Source organism: Crocodylus siamensis, chromosome 2 (assembly GCF_052110815.1).
Source record: "Crocodylus siamensis isolate JL-2025a chromosome 2, ASM5211081v1, whole genome shotgun sequence".
In the NCBI taxonomy this organism is placed as follows: domain Eukaryota; kingdom Metazoa; phylum Chordata; order Crocodylia; family Crocodylidae; genus Crocodylus; species Crocodylus siamensis.
This window is the reverse complement of record NC_143396.1, coordinates 230,200,991-230,220,943: the sequence shown is the minus strand read 5'-3', so window position 1 is coordinate 230,220,943 and position 19,953 is coordinate 230,200,991. Positions and strand designations below refer to the sequence as shown.

Below are 19,953 nucleotides of genomic sequence, written 5' to 3'. Positions count from 1 at the left end.
GTTTCAACGAAACGAAACAGAACAGTGCTTCAAACTGACAAAACAAAACACTGTTCCTTCAAAACAAGTTGAAACAAAACGGTGCTGTTTCACACATCCCTAATGACAGGCCCCAATGGTTACCCTGTTACAGTTTTGCTCACAGAAAATGTTCACTATTAAAAGAGAAATTGCTCCCTGGCTTTACGTAACTGTCATGCATTCTCCCACTCCCATCACCAGCTAAAGGCTAGACAGAAGAGAAGGTAGGCTCTAAAAGAGGAGGATCAAATATACAAGAAAGTATTCTGGATAGGTACATGCATATCTAAACAGTACAAGACAGCACCTGACAGGGATACTGGATCTAGCTCTGCAGACACTCTCCCCAAAGCTGGGAGCAAAGCAACCATGTCTGTATGGAACAGCATCTAAGCTAATTTGCTCTCTCAGAGCCTCCTTCCATATAGACATACACAAACTGTACTGTAAGGTTAGCTAAGCAGGTAACTTTCAGCTGTCGACTAAGGCTTCATACATGCATTCAAATAATCTGGGAGAATTTCTACCAGGAGAACAAACCTGAGAGAAAATGCTCAGGGACAACAGAACAGACATTTGAATGCTGAGCCCTTGAAGAGTACAGAAGTTGCAGTGTTGCTGCTGCACAGCCAGGGGGGACCCTGTGCACACATCTCAGCGGGCTGTGCAGGTTCCTTCCGTCTGCTCAGAGACAGAATAGCAGCAGTGTACACAGTAATCTTGATTGGCTGACTCACACAGCTTAGGCACCTTGCATCTCCCTCTAGCACAACATGGGCATTGTGAAGGAACAAGGTGTTCTGCTCTCTGCTGGGCTGGAATAGTCGAGTCCAACCTGAGTAACGCATTGTCTTGAAGTAGGGGTGAGGGAGCAGGGGAGAAGCGAAGAGCAGAAGCAAAGCAACCTGGCATGTTGGAGTTTTGTGGTGTGGCTTCTTTCAGAAAGGTAAGTTGTACAAACATTCACTCTTCCATGAGAAATCTTTTAGGAGCGATTTAAGCTTGGCTGTTCTGAGATAATTTTTCTCCTGGAGCAGCCACTTTTTGCTCTGGGAGAAAAATCCTGAACATCCATATACATGTGATTTCTCCTGGAACAGCAACAACTCTCCCAGACAACACTGACAGTATCTATGCGCATGCTGTGAGGTTAGAGTGGCTCTGAGAGATGCTCTACTTAAAACACCGGCAGCATCACATGTATTCAGCATCCTGTGCTTCAAAATAGCGGTGGCACTTGAACTAAAATTCATTCAACGGGCTTTAGTTTAAGCAACGCTGCTGCCATTCTGAAGCATGGGGACACTGAATACATGTGACATGGAGGCTGCCAGAGCATATTAATTAACACACTCCAGCAAACTCAATTAATTGAGTCTCCTCCAACATGTTAGCAAACATCAGAGCAGACATCCAGCACATATATTGGTGCCCTGTATATCTATACATGCCTTGGGCTTTGTTTGTTTAGCTTTAGGCTAAACTGACTCTGAGCAGTCTGGGGGAGCCCATCAGGCTTACTCTGGACAATCTGTGAGAGCCAATCAGGGCTGTCATGTGTACCGTTGCCATCTGTTGCCAGGCAAAATGAAGGAGACTGCACAGCATGCTGATGTGTGTACAGGGGGCCCCTGGCTGCACAAAATTGGAACTGAAAGCTCTCTGCTCTTCAGGGACTCAGCATTTGAATGTCTGTTCAGCCATCCCCTGGTAAATTTTTTCTACTGGAGAACAAGCCCAGCAGAACTCTTCCAAATCACTTGAACATGTGAATGCATCTTAAGACTCAACCATTCTGAGCTTCGCTACCCATTGCATGCTGCAAGATAGGAATTCAGATTGCTGGAATCTGTTGTGATGCTAGACTAAAAGAATGATATCCCTCATGTGTTGATGTCTGAAGGCTGAGGAAGCTGCAGCCTTAAAGACATTCGTAATTAGCCATTGATAATAAGCTCAAAAATAATTTAGAGAAATGTAAAGAATTTCACCCTCTCTTGTATATGGGAGACTATTGCTGTACTATAGAAAATATAAATAAAACAATGTATTAGCAATGATTATTCTCACTAAGCAGTGCATTTAGATTCAAACTCACCTTTTTTCTAAATAGAACTCTACATCCAGCTCTTCATTATCCTTTAAAAGGGAAAAAGAAAAATCATACACAAGTTCATAATTAAAAAGGCAAGGCAAGGTTTTACCCAACAGCTTTACCTGCAGGATATCTGCACATTAGACTATGTATTCTCAAGATTCTAAAGTATAATTATCTTAAGTGTGACTAAGGAAAAATAGTGGATTACTTGGCTAGCCTGGTATCTTTATGTCAAGTCACATCTGCTTACTTTCCTGGCAGGCAATTCCTACTTGTTTTGCATTAGCATTTTTAACTAATACAGCAGTGATTGCACAAGTACTGCCAATTTTGTTTAAAAACCATGCATTAGAGCCTTAGCATCATAAGACTGGCCCCCAAATCATGAGTTTTTTAAAAGTTTATGAAGCATTTTTCTCTTCCCTTCCCCACTTTCCTTGCGCGTGTGCAGGAAAATGATAGGAAGTGTTCCCCATTGTCTCACATTTGACTGACATGATTTTGGCCTCTTCTACAGAAGTTTTTAACCCCTGTGTGCCAAGTTCCCATCAATTTTCCATCCACATCTCCCCTACTGCCTATTCATTCTGGCCCCCACCTTTTCCTCTGCTTCATTTGTTCGCATTATTAATCAGCATGGTAAAAGGAAGGCAAGTATATATTGTGCCTGGGCTTGTAAGTTTTCAGATCAGTATGCAATGCTGCTGTATAATAATGGAGGGATAAGAATAAGGTAGAAGCAGGGTGACACAGATTACCTTATTTTTCCAGCGATACTGTATTTACTCAAATAAAAGACAAGTCAGTCCATCTGTCCCCCATCAGCATGGAGGAAAAAGACCTTCATTTTACATTTGCATACAAGGAAACCTCATTAAATACACTATCTATCATTAAACTGCTGCCACAAGCACCATGTGCTCAATAATGGAAGCCAACCATGAAGTTGATTAAATGTAGCCAGCATAACTATAATTTCCATGGCCCCATGCTGGGCAAATATATACCACAAGGATTTTTATTTTTATTTTTTTTACATAATATATTTCATGTTAAAAACCAAGTCGTGGCAGGTGAGACAGAGCAGACTGCCCTGAGCAGGTGGGCAAATGGCTTTGGGATCCGGGCTTGAAATTCACAAATGCCAAACCCACATTTTAAATACACTTACAGGAGCTCCTCAGGAGCTCCGAGCTTGCTGCCATTGTGCTCCCACCACTGCCGGAGCCCTGCCCCCTGCCAGCCACCAGGGGCACTGTGTTCATGAATGCAGTCTGCGTTCATGAACGCTGTGCCTTATTCGCAGGGGATACGTTCTCGTATCCCCTGCAAATGGCAAAATCGCCTGTATATGGTAAAATCATGAGCCTTTTGGATTTGCACTAATACCATGGATAGCTTGCAATATATAGAGGTACAAAAGTGCTGCTTAGAAGTGTTTATGGAGTACCTTTGCTAAAACCTGCAGCAGTTTCAAAAAAGGCAAAATGCATCCATTGTGGATGAACTAAATCTGTGGGTACCTGTAGTCTTTTGTGAGTGTTTTCAAATTTGCCCCTCACTTCCATGTGCTCACAGAGAGCAGAGTCTGACAGTAAGTGTGGGGGGGTCTGCAGGTGACACTAACATTGTTTCATTACAGTTCAGGATCAAACAGTGCTTTAAACTTGAAAGTTCTTAGTAGTGAAAGTGCACAGAAGTGAAGAATGAGCATTCTTCTCAGAGATGTGTCAATCTGCTGTTAACCTAAACCCTTTTGAACCTTGATAACTATGTGATAATGATTTGATTACAGTTTCTACCTGAAACCCGCATTTGTTTAGATTTATTTCTTCAGCAGGCTGTACTCTGAACTCATCAATGCCTTTCGTAACCATCTGTAGACTTGGACCCATTTTTCTTTTATAGCAGAGCACCCAGAGAGCACTTAGATAATGGACTATGAACTGTAAGTCAGAAAACAAATGTAGATTCGGACTCAACAGCACTGGAACCCCTACCTCCATTCTAATATCCTTTCCTTAAACAGCACCCAGTGCCTCACTCGTCTATGTATCACTTTATTACTGGACACATGCAGCTTATGATTCCCTCGAAAGCTGCTAGCCTGCTGAGAATATAAATCAAGATGAATGGATTCTACATCCTCACTGTGATACCTCCCACACAAACACAGGGGAGAAGGCTAACCAGAAATGGCCCCTTGGTTTGACAGCTACCCTGATGGGTCCAATTTCAGTGTGCCAAAGAACAGGAACAATGCCCTGCAATTTTAGGACCATTGATCAAAAGTACTCTATGATTTCTTCAAGGGGGAGAAGGTTTGTATCTAGTGTAAACTTCAGCATAGCTATGCTGAACAGATTTGGAAAATAACTGGTCACAGGGTGAGCGGGACTAACCTCTGGGTTCAGCTTGAAAACGCGCTTTAAAGGCTGGCCTGGCTTTAAACCTCCCACATCAAAGACAACAGAAGTAAGCTCATCACTGATCAGAACATCTTTGTCAAAAAGGGTCAACTCCAGGATGTTCTAAAACAAAACATAATGCAAGGGATGAACAGAGAAAGAGCAAGCAAGGCAGCCACAAATATATCTAAACAAGTAGTAATTAACACACCTTATATCTAAGAAGCACATTGATGGATCAAAGCAGTACTGATTCCTCTTTACTGGTATTTGTTTTACAATCTATAGTTTATAACACTCCTTTTAAAAGATGGTCAAATTCCCTGAAAAAACGTAAGTCCTTCCCAACAATTTCACCTACTCCTATTTGTAGTTAGCTCTGGTCAGCCAGAAGTGTGCATGTCAGGGAGAAGGATTTCTGCTCCTGGCCCTCTGCCCTAAAGGGATTCGCAATGATTTCTGTGCATCACTCACATGACTTAGCAGAAGGCATTCCAAACAAGTTAGCTCAGTTCCAGTTTTCCTGAGAAAGGAACAGCAGCTTCCTCTTCATCTCAGTAATCCAGAATGATTAAACAGGTAAAGCAATCAATCATTTCCTGATCATCACTGCCACAGGACAGAGGCAAGCCCAGAGGATGCTAATTGAAAGGTGCTTAGTTGATAAACAGCAGGTAAAAGAAGTTAAAAGACAAAGTCCAGTTGCCTATTAAAAGGTCTGAACAATATCAGTTTCAAGAAACCTAGCCTGAACTCAAGATATGTTCTGGCATAGCATTCAGGTATTACAACAAGTCAAGCGAGAATCACTGGGATGTTTGGGCAAGTACAGCCATGAGACGACAATAGCCCTAGGGTGAGAGTGTATATCCCACAAAAATTAACCTGAGTTTAAGGAATTTCCTGAAACGATTGTGTCAGAATCAAGCAGCATCCTAGCTTGCTCTTTTCCCTAAATTACATGAGGTTGGTGGGTGAGGAACATACCTTCTTAGCTGTGTTTTTCAAAATTTTGAGCCTCGATGAATCATCTCTCAAGGTGGCTCTAGCTGGTGATGTGGAATAAAATAGGTACTGAGAGTCAAGTGTGCCTACTGATTCACGCGAGACATTACATGCGATGGCCTCCTTTTTCTGGTAATAAAAGTCTTTCATAGCACCAAGTAATCTGACTTGCTCCATATCAAACAGCTCTCCTTACCTTGACAGCACTGTGGATTCTGTATTGGAAGGTTTCATTCCACTCTGGATCACTAGAGTTGTCAACAACCTGAGTTTGAGAAGTGACTGGAGATGCAGCTGGCAGTTTCAGTTCCACATAGCAGTCTGCCTTGGATACTAAAGTAAAGAAAGCAGAAAACCAACATCAGAACTAATGTAATCAAATGCATTTTTCCACAGCAGCTCACTGCTTTCCATACCTTTACATGTGCAACATTAAGAAGAAAGCTGGATTGGAAGAGAGAGAGCTTTTAAGATGCAAATATCTTAAACAGCAGCAAACCTGGTTTTTTTCTATAAATGATTTACTTTTCAGGCATATCCCTGTACAAAGGACCTTCACACAAAGGAACACTGCTCTGAGAAAGACAAGTGCTCCAAAAAAATTTGCAACACAAGCACTTTTGTGGGCAAAATCATTTACTCATATCATATTAGTTTATTTTATTCAGGATATTGATATATTTTATTGAGATAAAATTAGCCAGCTGTCAAATGCAAGACATTAAACATCATTCTAGCACCAATCCCAAAAAAAACTTATCCTTCTGAAGCAATTGTACCACTGTTTAGCCATTAAAGCCACACAATTCCCCCATTTTTTTTTTTTAACTATATCAGGGACAGTCAACCTGTGGCTTGTGTGTCACAAGTGGCACAGGCAGCCAGTGTGGCATGTGACAGATGGCAAGTGGACAGGCAGCATAGTAACAGATGCATCTCGAGCAGGTCCAGGGAGGTGATCCTCCCCCTCTATGCGGCACTGGTCAGGCCACAGCTGGAGTACTGCATCCAGTTCTGGGCGCCACACTTCAAGAGGGACGTGGACGATATGGAAAGAGTCCAGAGGAGGGCCACTCGTATGATCAGGGGTCAGCAGGGCAAGCCTTATGAGGAGAGGCTACGGGACCTGAACCTGTTTAGCCTCCACAAGAGAAGGTTAAGGGGGGACCTTGTGGCCTGCTACAAACTGATCAGGGGGGATCAGCAGGTATTGGGGGAGTCCCTGTTCCCCCGTGCGCTGCCAGCAGTGACCAGGAATAACGGTCACAAGCTGGCGGAGGGTAGGTTTAGATTAGATATTAGGAGGCGCTACTTCACAGTCAGGGTGGCTAGGGCCTGGAACCGGCTTCCAGGGGAAGTGGTGCAGGCTCCTAGCCTGGGGATTTTTAAAAGGAAGTTAGATAAGCACCTTGCCGGGGTCATCTGACCCTGGTGCTCTTTCCTGCCAAGGCAGGGGGTCGGACTAGATGATCTTCCTAGGTCCCTTCTGACTCTAGCTACTATGAAACTATGAAACTATGAAACAGGTAAGTCAGGAAACAAAAAACAGCAGCAGATGGGGTAGGGACACAGGGCAGTGAATAGAAATCAGAGCAGCTGATTAGGAAGAGAAAGGGGGTGGCAGTGGTGCTTGGAGAGGGTGCAGGGCTAATTTGCGGCAGGATGCCAAAAAGATTGATCCCACTCCCACCCCAAACTGATTTATATCATCTTAGCACACATTTGTATATGCAGTGGTGCTCAGGCCCCATCAGTATAATACCAGAACTAAAATAAAAGTTCAGTAGGAGTTACATGATATGAAGACACTACAATCAACACTCATAATAGGTAATATATACTGATTATCTCCTCTCCCAAACATGAGCCATAAAGACTAAACCTGTAGCAAAGAAAATACTACCACCTAGATCCAAGCTTATTGCGTATGAAAGAACTGACTCAATTCTGCCATTAAGGTCAAAGAATTACACACCACGGAACTACAGTAAGTCACAGAGGAAGGTTAAAATACCCTGACAATCCATGTTAAATCCATCTTACCAGATATGAAGACACAGGGACCTAGTTTTTACAAAAAACTCTGAAAGCAGAATACAACATAGAGAAAAATCTGCATAAACAATTTATTATTTTATAATCCCTACATAATCCAGTCTTGGGCAACTGCCAGCTGGCTTCATCGCATGGGTCACTCCCCATGGCACAGCTTTCTCAGACAGCTGCAACCTTCCATAGAAACTGCATAAGATTTAGCTTTCCCCATCCCCACAAATCACCAAATCTGTCCAAGAGAGCAAAACTCTCTCTTCCCAGCCAGAATATCTTCCAGCTAAGCCCCTGCTGGGGTCAAGAATGAAAGTTAAACAACTCACATTTCCATCCCCAAAATCATTTCTGGATCACTAATCCAATCTACTCTAACTGGACAGAGCCATAATAAAGACGTCTTTAGACAGTGTTATTGTGGAACTTAAGAACAGGATGGCAATGGAATGGGCTGCCTGAATAATCTCCTTCACTGGAGTTTTTCAAAAAGAGGCCGGGATGGCTCTGGAACAGCACTTTCTGTTCCCAGCCAGGAGTTAGAATGGATGAGCCTTGAGATCCCAGCCATATTTCAAACCAGCAGTTCAGCAGCAATATAGACATTCAGCATTTAAATCCCCTGGTTTGGGATGCTGCCAGAGATGGGTTCTGCTAGGATCAAAACCCAGACTCATTAGAAAGCTGACAACAGCCAGGAGAATCTTAGGGCATCTATACACATGCCTGGGAGGGGTGGGGGGTACACTTTAATTGGAGTGACTCTTTGAAGCCTCTCTAATTAAAATACCCGCAATGTCTCATGTATTCAGCATCCCATTCTTCAAAATGGTGGCAGAGGCACTTTAACTTCAACCAACCAGGTAGGTACTTGAGAAGTGCCTCAGTATCCCCAGGAGAACCAGCATACCTTGACCAGTCTCCTGTCTCTAGCAGTAGCAAGCATCTAATGCTTAAAGGGAAGGATAAAAATTAATGCACAAAAGCCAAGTTACACATCCAGGGGGAGAAAAAAAATCCTTCCTGGTCCCCTACAAGTTACCAATAGAAACCATAAACCATGGGATTAATTAGTTTAATATAATATAAAATACAGTATGGACAGATGCAGGAAGGCTGTTCAAGCTGCAGGAGCCAAAGCAGACTTATCCATAGCCACAGTGGTGGGAATGCATGAAAGAGCCCACACAAGGCCAGTGTAGGATGTGTAGAGGGAGCAAAGAAATAAGAGGTCTCAAAGAATGGCATCTCGTTCTTATAGGTAGGCAAGGCTAATTTCAACCCTGGTCCACTGTCAGCCCTTAAAAATACACATGGAAAGGTTAAAATGAAAAGTTGTGTGTAAATATCCACTGCAAGGCAAATGAGCTGTAGAACTACAGTTATAAACCAGAGGGAATGTTCGCTGTTCTGTCTTTTGCATTGCATACAACTTTAATCTGCATAATATTGGTCAGATACTTACACAGATCTGTACCCTTGATATTTCTGGCTCGGAGGATTTTCACTGTGAGATTGTAGTACGGGTGCTTTTCACGCTGAAAGAGACAAGCAGACTGTTACATTCAGCCCCAATCACCTTCCTTCCAGCAGCAGGTTAATATCAAGCTGGCAAAACAAAATAGAACCATCGGTTCACACAATGATAACTGAGTCTCCCTCCTGAAAGATGAGCTACCTGAAATAGGTTTTCTTTTCCATAAAAGAACAAAAGCAGAGCACTCCACTGGAGGGAGGCTGAGGATGGGAAAAAAAAAAAAAAAGAACTAAAGAAAAGCACATGGTTTTATCCATGAAAATGATCCTTACATATTTTATGTTGAGACATTCTAGCACATGCATGCTTTGAAAGGGGAACTTAAAAATGGTTAAGCATTGCCCAAATGCCAAGGAACAGCTTCTTGCTGTTCCTCTGAAAGCCTGTCCAACAATGGAAAATGTATATGCCTTTCAAATTGTGATTTCCCCCCCTCAAAGTGCTCAATAAAAACCTTTGGAGTCTGGTATATCAGCTGGGAATGTATCTGTGCTATGAATGTTTAAGCACAGGGCTCAAGCTGGTGAAAGCCCCTGCCTCACTTGTATTGAGCTTTGAATTGACATAGGCATTGAATGAGGCATGGGGCTGGCACAAAGGTAAAGTATAGTCTCATGATGCAACGCAGTCAAATGCTGCCCCAGAGAACAGGATTCAGTTGTGGTCTCTGCCACTGTGCAAGGCAAGTCACTGGTTCAATCCAACCTTTCCAAAGGCAGTTGCCAGTTATGCATATCTGTCATTTTCTGGGTGCTCAACGTGAAATCCTGGGGTCCAATCTGAAAAAGTCCTAATTACATCACAAAGTCAAGGGAAGCTGTGCTTTGAACATACAAAATACTACATATATTATATATGCACATGTGCTCAGATATACAGAGAACGTATCAAGTACTACTGAAAAAAGTCAGGCTCTGCACATGCCTACTTGCCATCTGATATTAATGGACACTCTTGATATTAATCTTTATACCTCAGCTGCCTCTCCATAAAGTGGGAATACTGCTACCCTCCTCATCTCCCAAGGGTGCTGTAAAGCTAAATCACTCAACACATGTGAAACACTCCGGTATTATAGTGATGAGTCATAGAAAAACAGTGCATAGTAAATAAAGACTGGAACTACATATTGTATAAAGTAGGAGGAAACAAAATATTGAATAGCTGCTTATTAAAGTATGTGTGCACATGAAGGGGCCAAGTTAAGGTTGTATAGACATCCTTAATTTGCGGGGAGGTGGGGGTTAAATGTTTCTCTTTGCGGTCTTATCAAGTTTTCTTGGTGCAAAATACACACACTTACACAGCATGCCACACTCAGATCTCATCCCTCCCACCCAAAGGTCAAACCTTTTCTTTGAATCTTTTCCTACTACTGTATAACTCAAAAGTTATACATGTAAACCTGGCCTATGAGACCTCTCCCCCCCTCTGTAACAGACCAAATATTTGATCTAAGTTTAAGGAAGGAGATATAAGGCTGCAAAGAAGGTTATGTTCTCCACCTTTCTGGTGTAAAATTGCAGCTGCCCTGTCAGCTATTAAATAAAATGAAGATTTTTTGCAGAAGTGCCTGCCATTCACCGGTGACTGGACATTTCCCATTTGTGTTCCGTTGCGTTGACAAGAAGGAGGTCACACCATGCCACCATGAGAAGCACTAACACCACACCTTGCTGGCAGAACCCATATAAAACTTTCACCCCACCCTGAAAGTTGTTGATACTACATATTTAACCATAAGTTGCAATGAAAACAATGTTGATCCTTCCCCAGTGTCAGAGAGAAAGGATATTTCTCAACTATCATCACTTAGCTGAGCTAACACTTCCCAGTTCAAGGAACACACAAGTCATATTAAAGACTGCAGTGGAGCAGAGAGATCTCCGTCCATTTCTCGTCCCAGGCTTTCAAAAAAACAGGAATTTTCCTGAGACTATTCTAGTTAAACTTCATCTGAGGCAAAGCAGTGTCATAGTACATTACAAGGGGTGTTTGCAGAGGCTGCAAGGGGAGTGTGACATCAGGTAGGCACGGCCTGTGCCCCACAGGTTTGGCAAGGAGGAAACTGCACATGGAGCAGCTGATCCATATGGGTCCTTGTGCAACAGGTGCAAGTGACTGACAGGTCTTGAAACTGAATTTGCAGGTACTTTCCTCAAAGATGGGGATAGTGCACAGAGGGTGAAATTCACCCTTTCGTGAAGTAAAAGATCTGGTAGAGGAGACCACACAGCACGCTGTATGGAACATGTGCAAACGCACCACATCCTGAAAGCGAAGAATGTCTGTACCTCTGCACCCAGACTAAGGTTGGAAATGGTGGGCAGTCAAGGGTTGCGTCCCAACCAGTGATTTACCACCACTGCAGATCTAGTGGCCTTTTTGCAGCATATGCCCACAATTCATCTCTCTACTTAGTATATGTGAGATCAGAGTAGGGACCTGCACGAAGCAAAAGGGTTTTCAAGCTGTTTAATATAAAGGCACCCCCCCTTTTCTTAACCTCTCTGAATTGAATGGCAACACATTTCAAAAATTTATTTCACACATTTTTTACTATGGAAAAAAATAGTAGAGCAATTCTTCCATTTACAAATAACTCATTCTGACCTGGTGTGGTCTTTCTGTTTTTGACACTGCAGATTCCTGTTTGAAATCTCTGGGTTTAGCTTGTAAATCATGTGTAGGAGTTTATCATGGCCACCCTGGTTGAGGATCATTGTCATAAGGGGACACAGAGGATTCGCTTCACATATACACACACACACTTCTCATCAGAGGCCAGCAAAAATTAAATTTTCAAACAATAATCCACACATAATCCTACTTCTTTTGGATTCAAATCTAAAATGTACTAAACAAGCAAATTTATTTGAGGAAATTTCAGGTCCTGAAAATCTTTCATTCTTTAAATCCATCTCTGGGTAAACACAGGTTTTTTGGAGATGGGAGTTTCATAACAAACAGCAGCACATGCCCATGACAGATCTTGTAGGCTGAGTGAAAAGCTAAGCAGTAGAACAGCACTGAAAAAGTTGTCAGGTTTCCTCAGTTGCAGTTAGCTGGATTTGGATAAGCCTGAAAGTTAAATTTAGTAGGTCTGAACCTCAGGAAACTAGGACTATTAGTGTTTGTTGAAGCCGCTGACAAAGGCCAAAGGGCAGAGTCCCCATAGCTTTTATTCTTAACAGCATAATTTCATTTTAAGATAAAGTTTCTTTGGAAGCTATTTGATTAAATCAGTGAGCCTCTAAAAACATGATAGCTAACTGTCAAACTGTGCCTTTTAGTGCCCGCACCACCTCAGCCCTCAGCTTTCATACATAGGCAAGAGACTAATTCAACAAATGATATTTTACTGTAAGCCTTGCCTTTCACCTTCCTTAGTAGGCACCAATGCAAAGGAACCCAGTTGCAGATCAGGTGAAGATTTAATCAGGTGAAGCCTTATCATACTTGGTCTAATTTAGATTATTAGTTCCTATTGGCCTAGAAAGTAAGAAAAATGCACCCGATTCCAACCCAGAGCCTACTGGGAGAAAGTTGCAGCATTGTTCTGGTCAGCCAACCAGATTTAAAAAAGCAAGAGCCTGGAATTTAAGAATGGGCAGTAAACCTAGCCACTGTCATCCTCCCTGTCATTATCCAGGCTCACTTTTCTTGAGCTCTTTCTAGGGATTATAAAGGTCGGTTTTTTGGGGGTGGAGAGGGTTACTATCTTAAAGACACAAGGATGATTCTATGTATATACAAGAACACCGAGTTGCATCTTAGGGATGCTTCTTAGGATTCGTAGGGTGATCGTAGTGCTTCTTAGTCAGTGCATAGAGATGCTTAAAGTAAAAGAAATGCGAAAGTTTATCTTACCCTCCAGTGATACAGTCCGGTGTCCTTCCTCTTTTTCTGCTGGAAAAGCATAGCTGCCAGGAGTGGCAGCATTCGGGGTGACATTCGGCTAAGGCACAGTTCATTGAATATACGAAACATAACACGCTCTACATAAAAAAGGAGCAAGAGCTAAAAATCACCAAGTCTAAAAATCACCTGAATTTGACTGGCTGCTTCTCGGTACAAAGGAGCTGCTGCACCTTCACCTTGAATTACTCGCACATAACTATGCTCCAACTGAGAAAAGCAAATGCTCAGTAGGGGTGTGGTTTGGAGTTGCCAAATAGTCAGGTTCAGAGCCTCACTGGCAAGTTTTTCAAATACTAATGAGAGATAAGGACAGCAAATAAAAGGCTAAGAGGAAGCACCAGCAGTGACTAAAACAAAAGTCTCAAAAGCCACAGGTCTGGGTTTTCCTTGCGATTTTGGGCAAGTTGTAACCCCGTACTTCAGTTTCTCTGCCTACATACTCATTGCTGTCATTGCGTAAAGTACTGCGTGACCCGCTAATGGATGGTGATAGTTATCATTATTTAGTCCTTTAATAATTATCCCAAAATACTCAAAGGGATAAGGTACATATTTACAAGTCTATTACGGAGATGAGAAAAACAGTATGTGGAGGAAGGAGTTATTGGTTTAAAAATAACCACTTCAATACCCATAATTCTGAAGTTTGGGATTTTAATAAAATTCATAGCAAAAAACAGAAACAAGGTGGGGAGGGGGGCTTAGAAACAGAGCAGAAGTCAAGCATGATTCATTTGTCACAGTGATTCCAAGGAGACTGCTTGGTCACGTGAGCAAGTCAAGGGCTATTTGACACCTACTCGGTATGGTCCCAATTCAACACCCACCGATTGCTCTCAGAATTAGTAATGGTTAGGTTAAGCCTTATGAAAATGAGTAAAACATCAGTATTGGAACAGTACTATCCCAATGCCTTATGAATATTAGTTACTGAATTTCCTGAATTACTGATAACCTTATAAATGGGGAAAAGCAACTGTAATGCTAACTTTAAAGCCACCAGGGATAGGGACAGACATTACACATAAACTGATTTAAGTGATCAGAAACTGGTTTAAACCTGTAACAGAACAGACATTCAATGAACATAAAATAGTTTCAAACTGGCTGAAACTGGTATGAGATAAACCTGATTGAATGTAGTATTAGACTTAACTGATTTGACTCAAGTTGGTTTATGCAATCTGTCCCAGGCCCCTTCCTGGTTTAACTTAAAGCAGACTCCCCTGGCATCCCAGCACGCTGTCTGGGCTGCGCTCTCTTCTCCAACCCAGCTGGCCTGGCCCTACCCCTCTGCTCCCCAGTCAGAGCAAGGACAGGCAGGGTCAGGGGTCTAGCCAGAGGGGGTTTAATTCCCCCTTCCCTGTGCCACCTGCAGGGACCCCTCACTGCTGCAGCAGCAGAGCACCATAGCCCCCGAGGCAGAGGGGGCAGGGAATAGGGTTAGTTTCCCCTCCACCGCCACTGGAAGCCAGGTCTGCCTGCCGTCACCACCACGCATGTTCCCTGCAGCGGAATAAGCCCCTCCTGTCTGTCAGCTGGATGCCAGAGGGAGGGGGAATAATCTGCAGCCCCCCTGAGGGGCCCTGCCAGCTGGCATCTAGCCATGCCCCTGCCCTGCCACTGCAGTGACAGAGGACTGGGCCTTTGATGGGGGCCACAGTACATCATAATGTCAGGGAGCATGAGCCCCTTCCCAGCAGAAGTGCTGCACTGTGGGACTGGCAGAGCTGCAGCAGGCTGCATGTGGCAGCACCAGGGTCTGGAGAGGGCCAGAGCCCTCCCAACCCACCCAGCGCCGTCGCACTCTGCTGCAGCTTCCCTTGACCGCAGTGTGGCTCTCTGCCAGGAAGGGGCTTGTGCTTAGGCAAACCGTGACAGGGGCTGCTGCCCATCACGGTTGCTTGCCCCTTACCACCCCAGCGGCCAGGGAGGGGCGGGAGCACAGCCAGACGCTGCCAGCAGGGCTGGGGGGGCAGGGGAGGACAGGAGTGAGGGTATTCCCCGCTCTGCCCCCAGGACACCTCAGGATCTGCCCAGCCCAGCCACAGCCGCCACTTGGTCTGCACTTGGGGTCAGTCCCCTCCCAGCAGGAGGGGGCTTATTCCATCGGACGCTGCCCCGAGCGCAGAGCAAGTGGCAGCTGTGGCCAGACCAGGGGGAATTAAACCCCTCCTCTCTGGCCAGTTCAACCTGGACTGGCCACACTCCCGCAGCACACTCTCCTGCAGCCAGGGCACACTGTAATGCCCCCCAGATCCTGGCCTGAGCAACTGCAGGCATGATGTGCTCACAGTTCCTCAGTCCAGAGAAAATGTCTGTCCAGTTACAAACCAGTTCAACTCAGGCAGGTTAGACTAACTGAAAAGGTTGAATCGGTTCAGGCTCTGGCTTTTTGAATGTCTGTCGCTAGCCCAGGTGATTTGACAAGCCTTAAACTTGTTTCTCTAGTTAAATAAAAAAAAACCATTGGAGAGCTGTACTGAGATTTCACCCATTTGTTTTCTTCATATCTGCAAGTAACGCTACATGGATAACAAAAGCAAGGCAAGCATTTTAGGTCTCATGTTGTAGAAAACTTGTGGCAGTATAACTACACCCAGTTCGAAGTGGACTGAGTTAGGTGTGTCTATGTTAGAGTGTAAGCTATATTTAACCTTACCTAATTTAAAATGCTGAATTACTGATGAACTTTAAGTGCCTCAGGCAAAAACCAGAGAGGCAAGGGAGAAAACATGCTTTTCCAAACGTTTGTTACAAACTACACTTGAAACTGATGCTTTTAAATTTGAAGACGACCCTCTTGTTTAAATACAATGAGTTTATTTACTGTCATGAATTTCATCAAATCCATTTTACATGTCACAGAATCATAAAATACTAGGGTTGGAAGGGACCTCAAGAAGTCATCTAAGCCAACCCCTAATTTCCATAGCATCTTTCACTCAGAGATCCCAGTGTGCTCCAAAAGGTACGCACAGGAATTCCTCAATCACTGAACGTTTTCCTACACTGCTAAACAAAACATTACTAATGCTACTGGATTAGGTGTTCCCAAATAAATGGGCTGCTGTCTGCTGTCATTGGTTTTAAGCATTCATACAGTTCCATTCAACCCCATCTAATCAACCCTGTTAAAAAACACTGGCAGGCCATCTAAAAGCTCTCAAAATTTCTAAACCCTGTGGAGCTAAATCAATGTTGGCTGCAGTGAGAAGTGTTGAGACTATTAGAGACTGCACCTGCAACTCAGACACTCAGGCTCCTTCTACACATTGCAGGAAGTGTGCAACTACCTGGTTAATTGCACAATTACCTGGAGACCAGCTACTTGTGCAGAGTACCTACCTCGCCATACAAAGCTCCAACCAACTACAAAGTTAGACCTCAAAAATGTGTATTAACTTTATAGCTGGTCACTAGCAAGCTTTAATTTGTACATCTAGCAGGGGCTCCCCTGCGGGTCTCCCAGCTGTAGGGGTGCACCATGCCCAGCCAGGGGTGGGACATGATGGAGGGGACACTGCTGACTCTGGGTCCTGGCAGCACGGCTTCAGAGTCCCACAGCTGCAGACGCTGGGTCCCAGCAGCGGTGGGGTGTGGCTGCAGTCTCCCAGCCCTGGGGCTGTTCTGAAGAAAGGAAGGTACCTGGTAAGTTTTAATACCCTGTTGATTAGGTAAGTGCTGTCTGACTCAAAAAAGGGTTGGGTTTTTTTGTTTTTTTTTTAAATAAAATTAAGAGGTTCTACCATGAAACATTAGAAAATTATCCAGGCACATAAGATTGTTGGATGCTACCCTATTTTTCACCTCACAATATCTTCCTCACTAGGTATCACATAGCCCCATTCAGGTCAAATTAAATTTCTCTAAATTAGTTTCCCCAGAATGGAACTTAACAGGCTTACATATTAACATAGGAACTAGTCCTGCATTAAAAGGCATTTCTTAGGAAGAACTTTAATTAGGAGTGAGAGAGAAGACTGGCTCAAATGTCAAGGGCCCGTAACATTTCTATAACCTACACTTTCTTGGCTGCATGAAGAGCACAGTCTAAGCTGCTCTGCCCTGGTCCCTGCTATCTTCTCCCCTTCCTCTACTTCAGCTACTTTCAAGGTCTGCACCTGCCTCTAGAACTGTGCATAAGAGGACACATGGCACCATATCCAAAAAGGTATTTTAGCTAACTAACTCAGGTGGAGTTTAGGCACCTAATGCTGTTTTGAACCTGGACCATAGTTGTGAGATCACTCAAGAGTTTTAGGAACAGTAGCCAGAGCAGATCAGTGTACATAATCTTAACTGAAGAGGCATTTACATTAATCACCACACTGACTGGTGAATGGCTATCAGCCACAATGCAAGGATTTGCATGCTGTGGGCAACATGAACAAGCTATGTGTGGCCTCGTTTTTGAGAAATAAGTAGCTACACAAATGCTATTTTCTACTAACACAAAGGAAACAGTGATTGAGAAATAAAGATTCCACTCTTAATACATGGTAGGTGTGTGAGATTTTTATTGAATAACAGTGTGCAAAAGGGAGAGAGGTACTTAGCCGAGTTAGTCTGAAGTCAGACAGAAGGCAGGATAGATCTGCACCTTTGCTAGGCCTATGCCCTACATACCTAGACAAACCTTCATCTTTAGACAAAGAAAACAGATCCAGCCAAATCTTATTGTCAGAAAAAGACTCTAGCAATGAGAGAAGGTGGCCATGGAATCCGTGTAGACATTCCTAGAAGTACCAGAATCATCCTACCGGCACACTGTCAACACAGATTCATCTAGGTGACTTAACACCTGTGTAATTGTTTGGAGATGGGCACAGAGTTCTGCCTAATAATGGCTGTAAGACAGTCCTACCAAAACTAGCCTTTGAGCTGGAGGCCTCTACTGAGGAAAAGTCTGTTATAAATGTGCGAATCCAGCTCCACATAACTGCTTCTGTATCTGAACAGCTTAAAAACAGGCAAAGATGCTGGCATGTTTCATGACACCTGCAAAAAGCTATGTAACCCAGGAGTCTGACACATGCCTTTCATTTGAAAGAGTAGTGGCATGACAGAGATGAACCTCAGAGACTAAATAAGAGATGCATACATTTTCATGAGCCACAGCTCGCTTCAAGGCCACCTCTACCTTAACTTCTCCCTGATTTCAGACAAACATAGCAAACTAAAGGAGATGCTAGAAAAGAAAGAAGGCATGGACTCTCAGGAAGGTGGAAGTGTGTATTTTCTGGCAGCAAAAAGTCAGCAATCCCATGTGTAGTGGCTTGCCTGGAGAACAGGCACAGAGCGCTAGCAACAGAGAAAGAGGAGCACTTTCCATTGGTGGAAGAGGCCAGGCCAGGAATGCCACAAAGACCACTGCCACAAAGAAGTGATGGGTGGTGGGGGTTGGAGACTGTCTTCTGCAGTGGATGGAGGGGTCCATCTGCCAGCCTGACCTGTTGTCCTGGGAGGTCTGCTGCTTGCCTGAAGTCCAGATCCGAGATGTCACGGAAGGATTACTGAGACTCATCCAACCCTCTGACTACTACCCCATGTTGCTCATCCACATGGGCACTAATGATACTACCAGGGGTGACCCTGAGCGGAGCAAGAGTGACTACAGGGCCCTGAGTGCAAGGGTGAAGGGGATGAGGGCTCAGGTGGAGTTCTCCTCTGTCCTTCTAGTCAAAGGGAAGGACCTTGGTAGGAGGGGATGCATCCTCCAGATCAGTGCATGGCTGTGCAGGTGGTATCACCAGCAGGAATTCAGTTTCTTTGACCATGGGATGTTGTTCCAAGAAGGATTGTAGCAAGAGCTGGGGTCCACCTGATGAAGAGAAGGAAAAGCAGCTTTGTAGACAGGCTCATTCACCTAGTGAGGAGGGCTTTAAGCTAGATTTGCTGGGGGATGGAGAATAAAACCCTGAGGTCAGCGGGGAAGTGGGGGACCTGGAGGATGCACAAGCAGGAGGGGGCAGCAGGGAAGGCCTCATTCTTCCTGAGAAAGTAAGGCAATCATCTAGTCACCTCAGGTGTCTGTACACAAATGCACAGAGCCTGGGAAACAAGCAGGAAGTCCTCACACAGTCATGGAACAACACTGTGATTGGAATAAGAGACTCGATAGGAACTTGCATGACTGGAGCAGTCATAGATGGGTACATATTATTCGGGAAGGACAGGCAGAGGAGAAGAGAAGGAGAAGTTGCGCTGTATGTAAGAGAGCTGTATGATTGCTCAGAGCTCCAGTATGAAACTGGATATAGGCCGGTTGAAAGTCTCTGGGTTAAGATGAGGGGGGAGAGCAACAAGGGGGATGTTCTGGTGGGTGTGTGCTATAGAGCACCAGACCAGGAGAATGAAGTAAATGAGGCTTTCTTCAGACAACTATCAGAAGTACCCCGATCAAAGCCCCTGGTTCTCATGGGGGACTTCAAATGCCCTGACATCTGCCGGCAGGGCAAACCAGCAGCACACAAGCAATCCAGCAAGTAAAACTGTGCTAATTTCCACCTAGTGAAAAAGTACCATAAGTGAAAAGGGTCAAAACTAGGGTTACCATATTTCCAATTCCAAAAAAAGAGGACACCTGTCAGGGGGCACACCTCACTCCCAAACCAAACCCCCTGGTACTGCCAGTGCCCATCAACTCCTGACCTGCAGCCCCTAGCACTGCCAGTGCCTCTCATTCCTCACCAGCAGTCCCCTGCTCCCCCACCCCCCACCGCATCGTCTGGGGCTACCCAGCCCCTGCAAGCATGAGCACCAGCCCCTGTGCTGTTGGCCTGGCCATGGAGCTCCCCACCACCTTGAAAGGGCCCCCCCACACCATTCCCCTGCTGGAGAGGCAGGAGCCTCATCCTGCCCTGCCACAGTCCCAGTGCCTGGATAGCTTGACACTGCCTGGCTGCTTGCTGGCC

General features: G+C 44.4%; 1 protein-coding gene across 1 annotated transcript in view; it reads right to left on the bottom strand.

Annotated features, from left to right (window-relative positions):
* Positions 1–19,733, bottom strand: part of LOC149871839 (cytosolic phospholipase A2 zeta-like) — a 46,931-nt gene extending 27,198 nt beyond the window's left edge. The window contains exons 1-5 of the mRNA XM_090033355.1: positions 12,986–19,733; positions 9,044–9,116; positions 5,729–5,865; positions 4,522–4,650; positions 2,120–2,160 (exon numbers count right to left, since the gene is read on the bottom strand). Of these exons, the coding sequence (XP_089889481.1) occupies positions 2,120–2,160; positions 4,522–4,650; positions 5,729–5,865; positions 9,044–9,116; positions 12,986–13,105 (500 nt within the window). The 5' untranslated portion in view covers positions 13,106–19,733. The remainder of the gene's footprint in view (positions 1–2,119; positions 2,161–4,521; positions 4,651–5,728; positions 5,866–9,043; positions 9,117–12,985) is intronic.
* Positions 19,734–19,953: the final 220 nt, after the last annotated feature.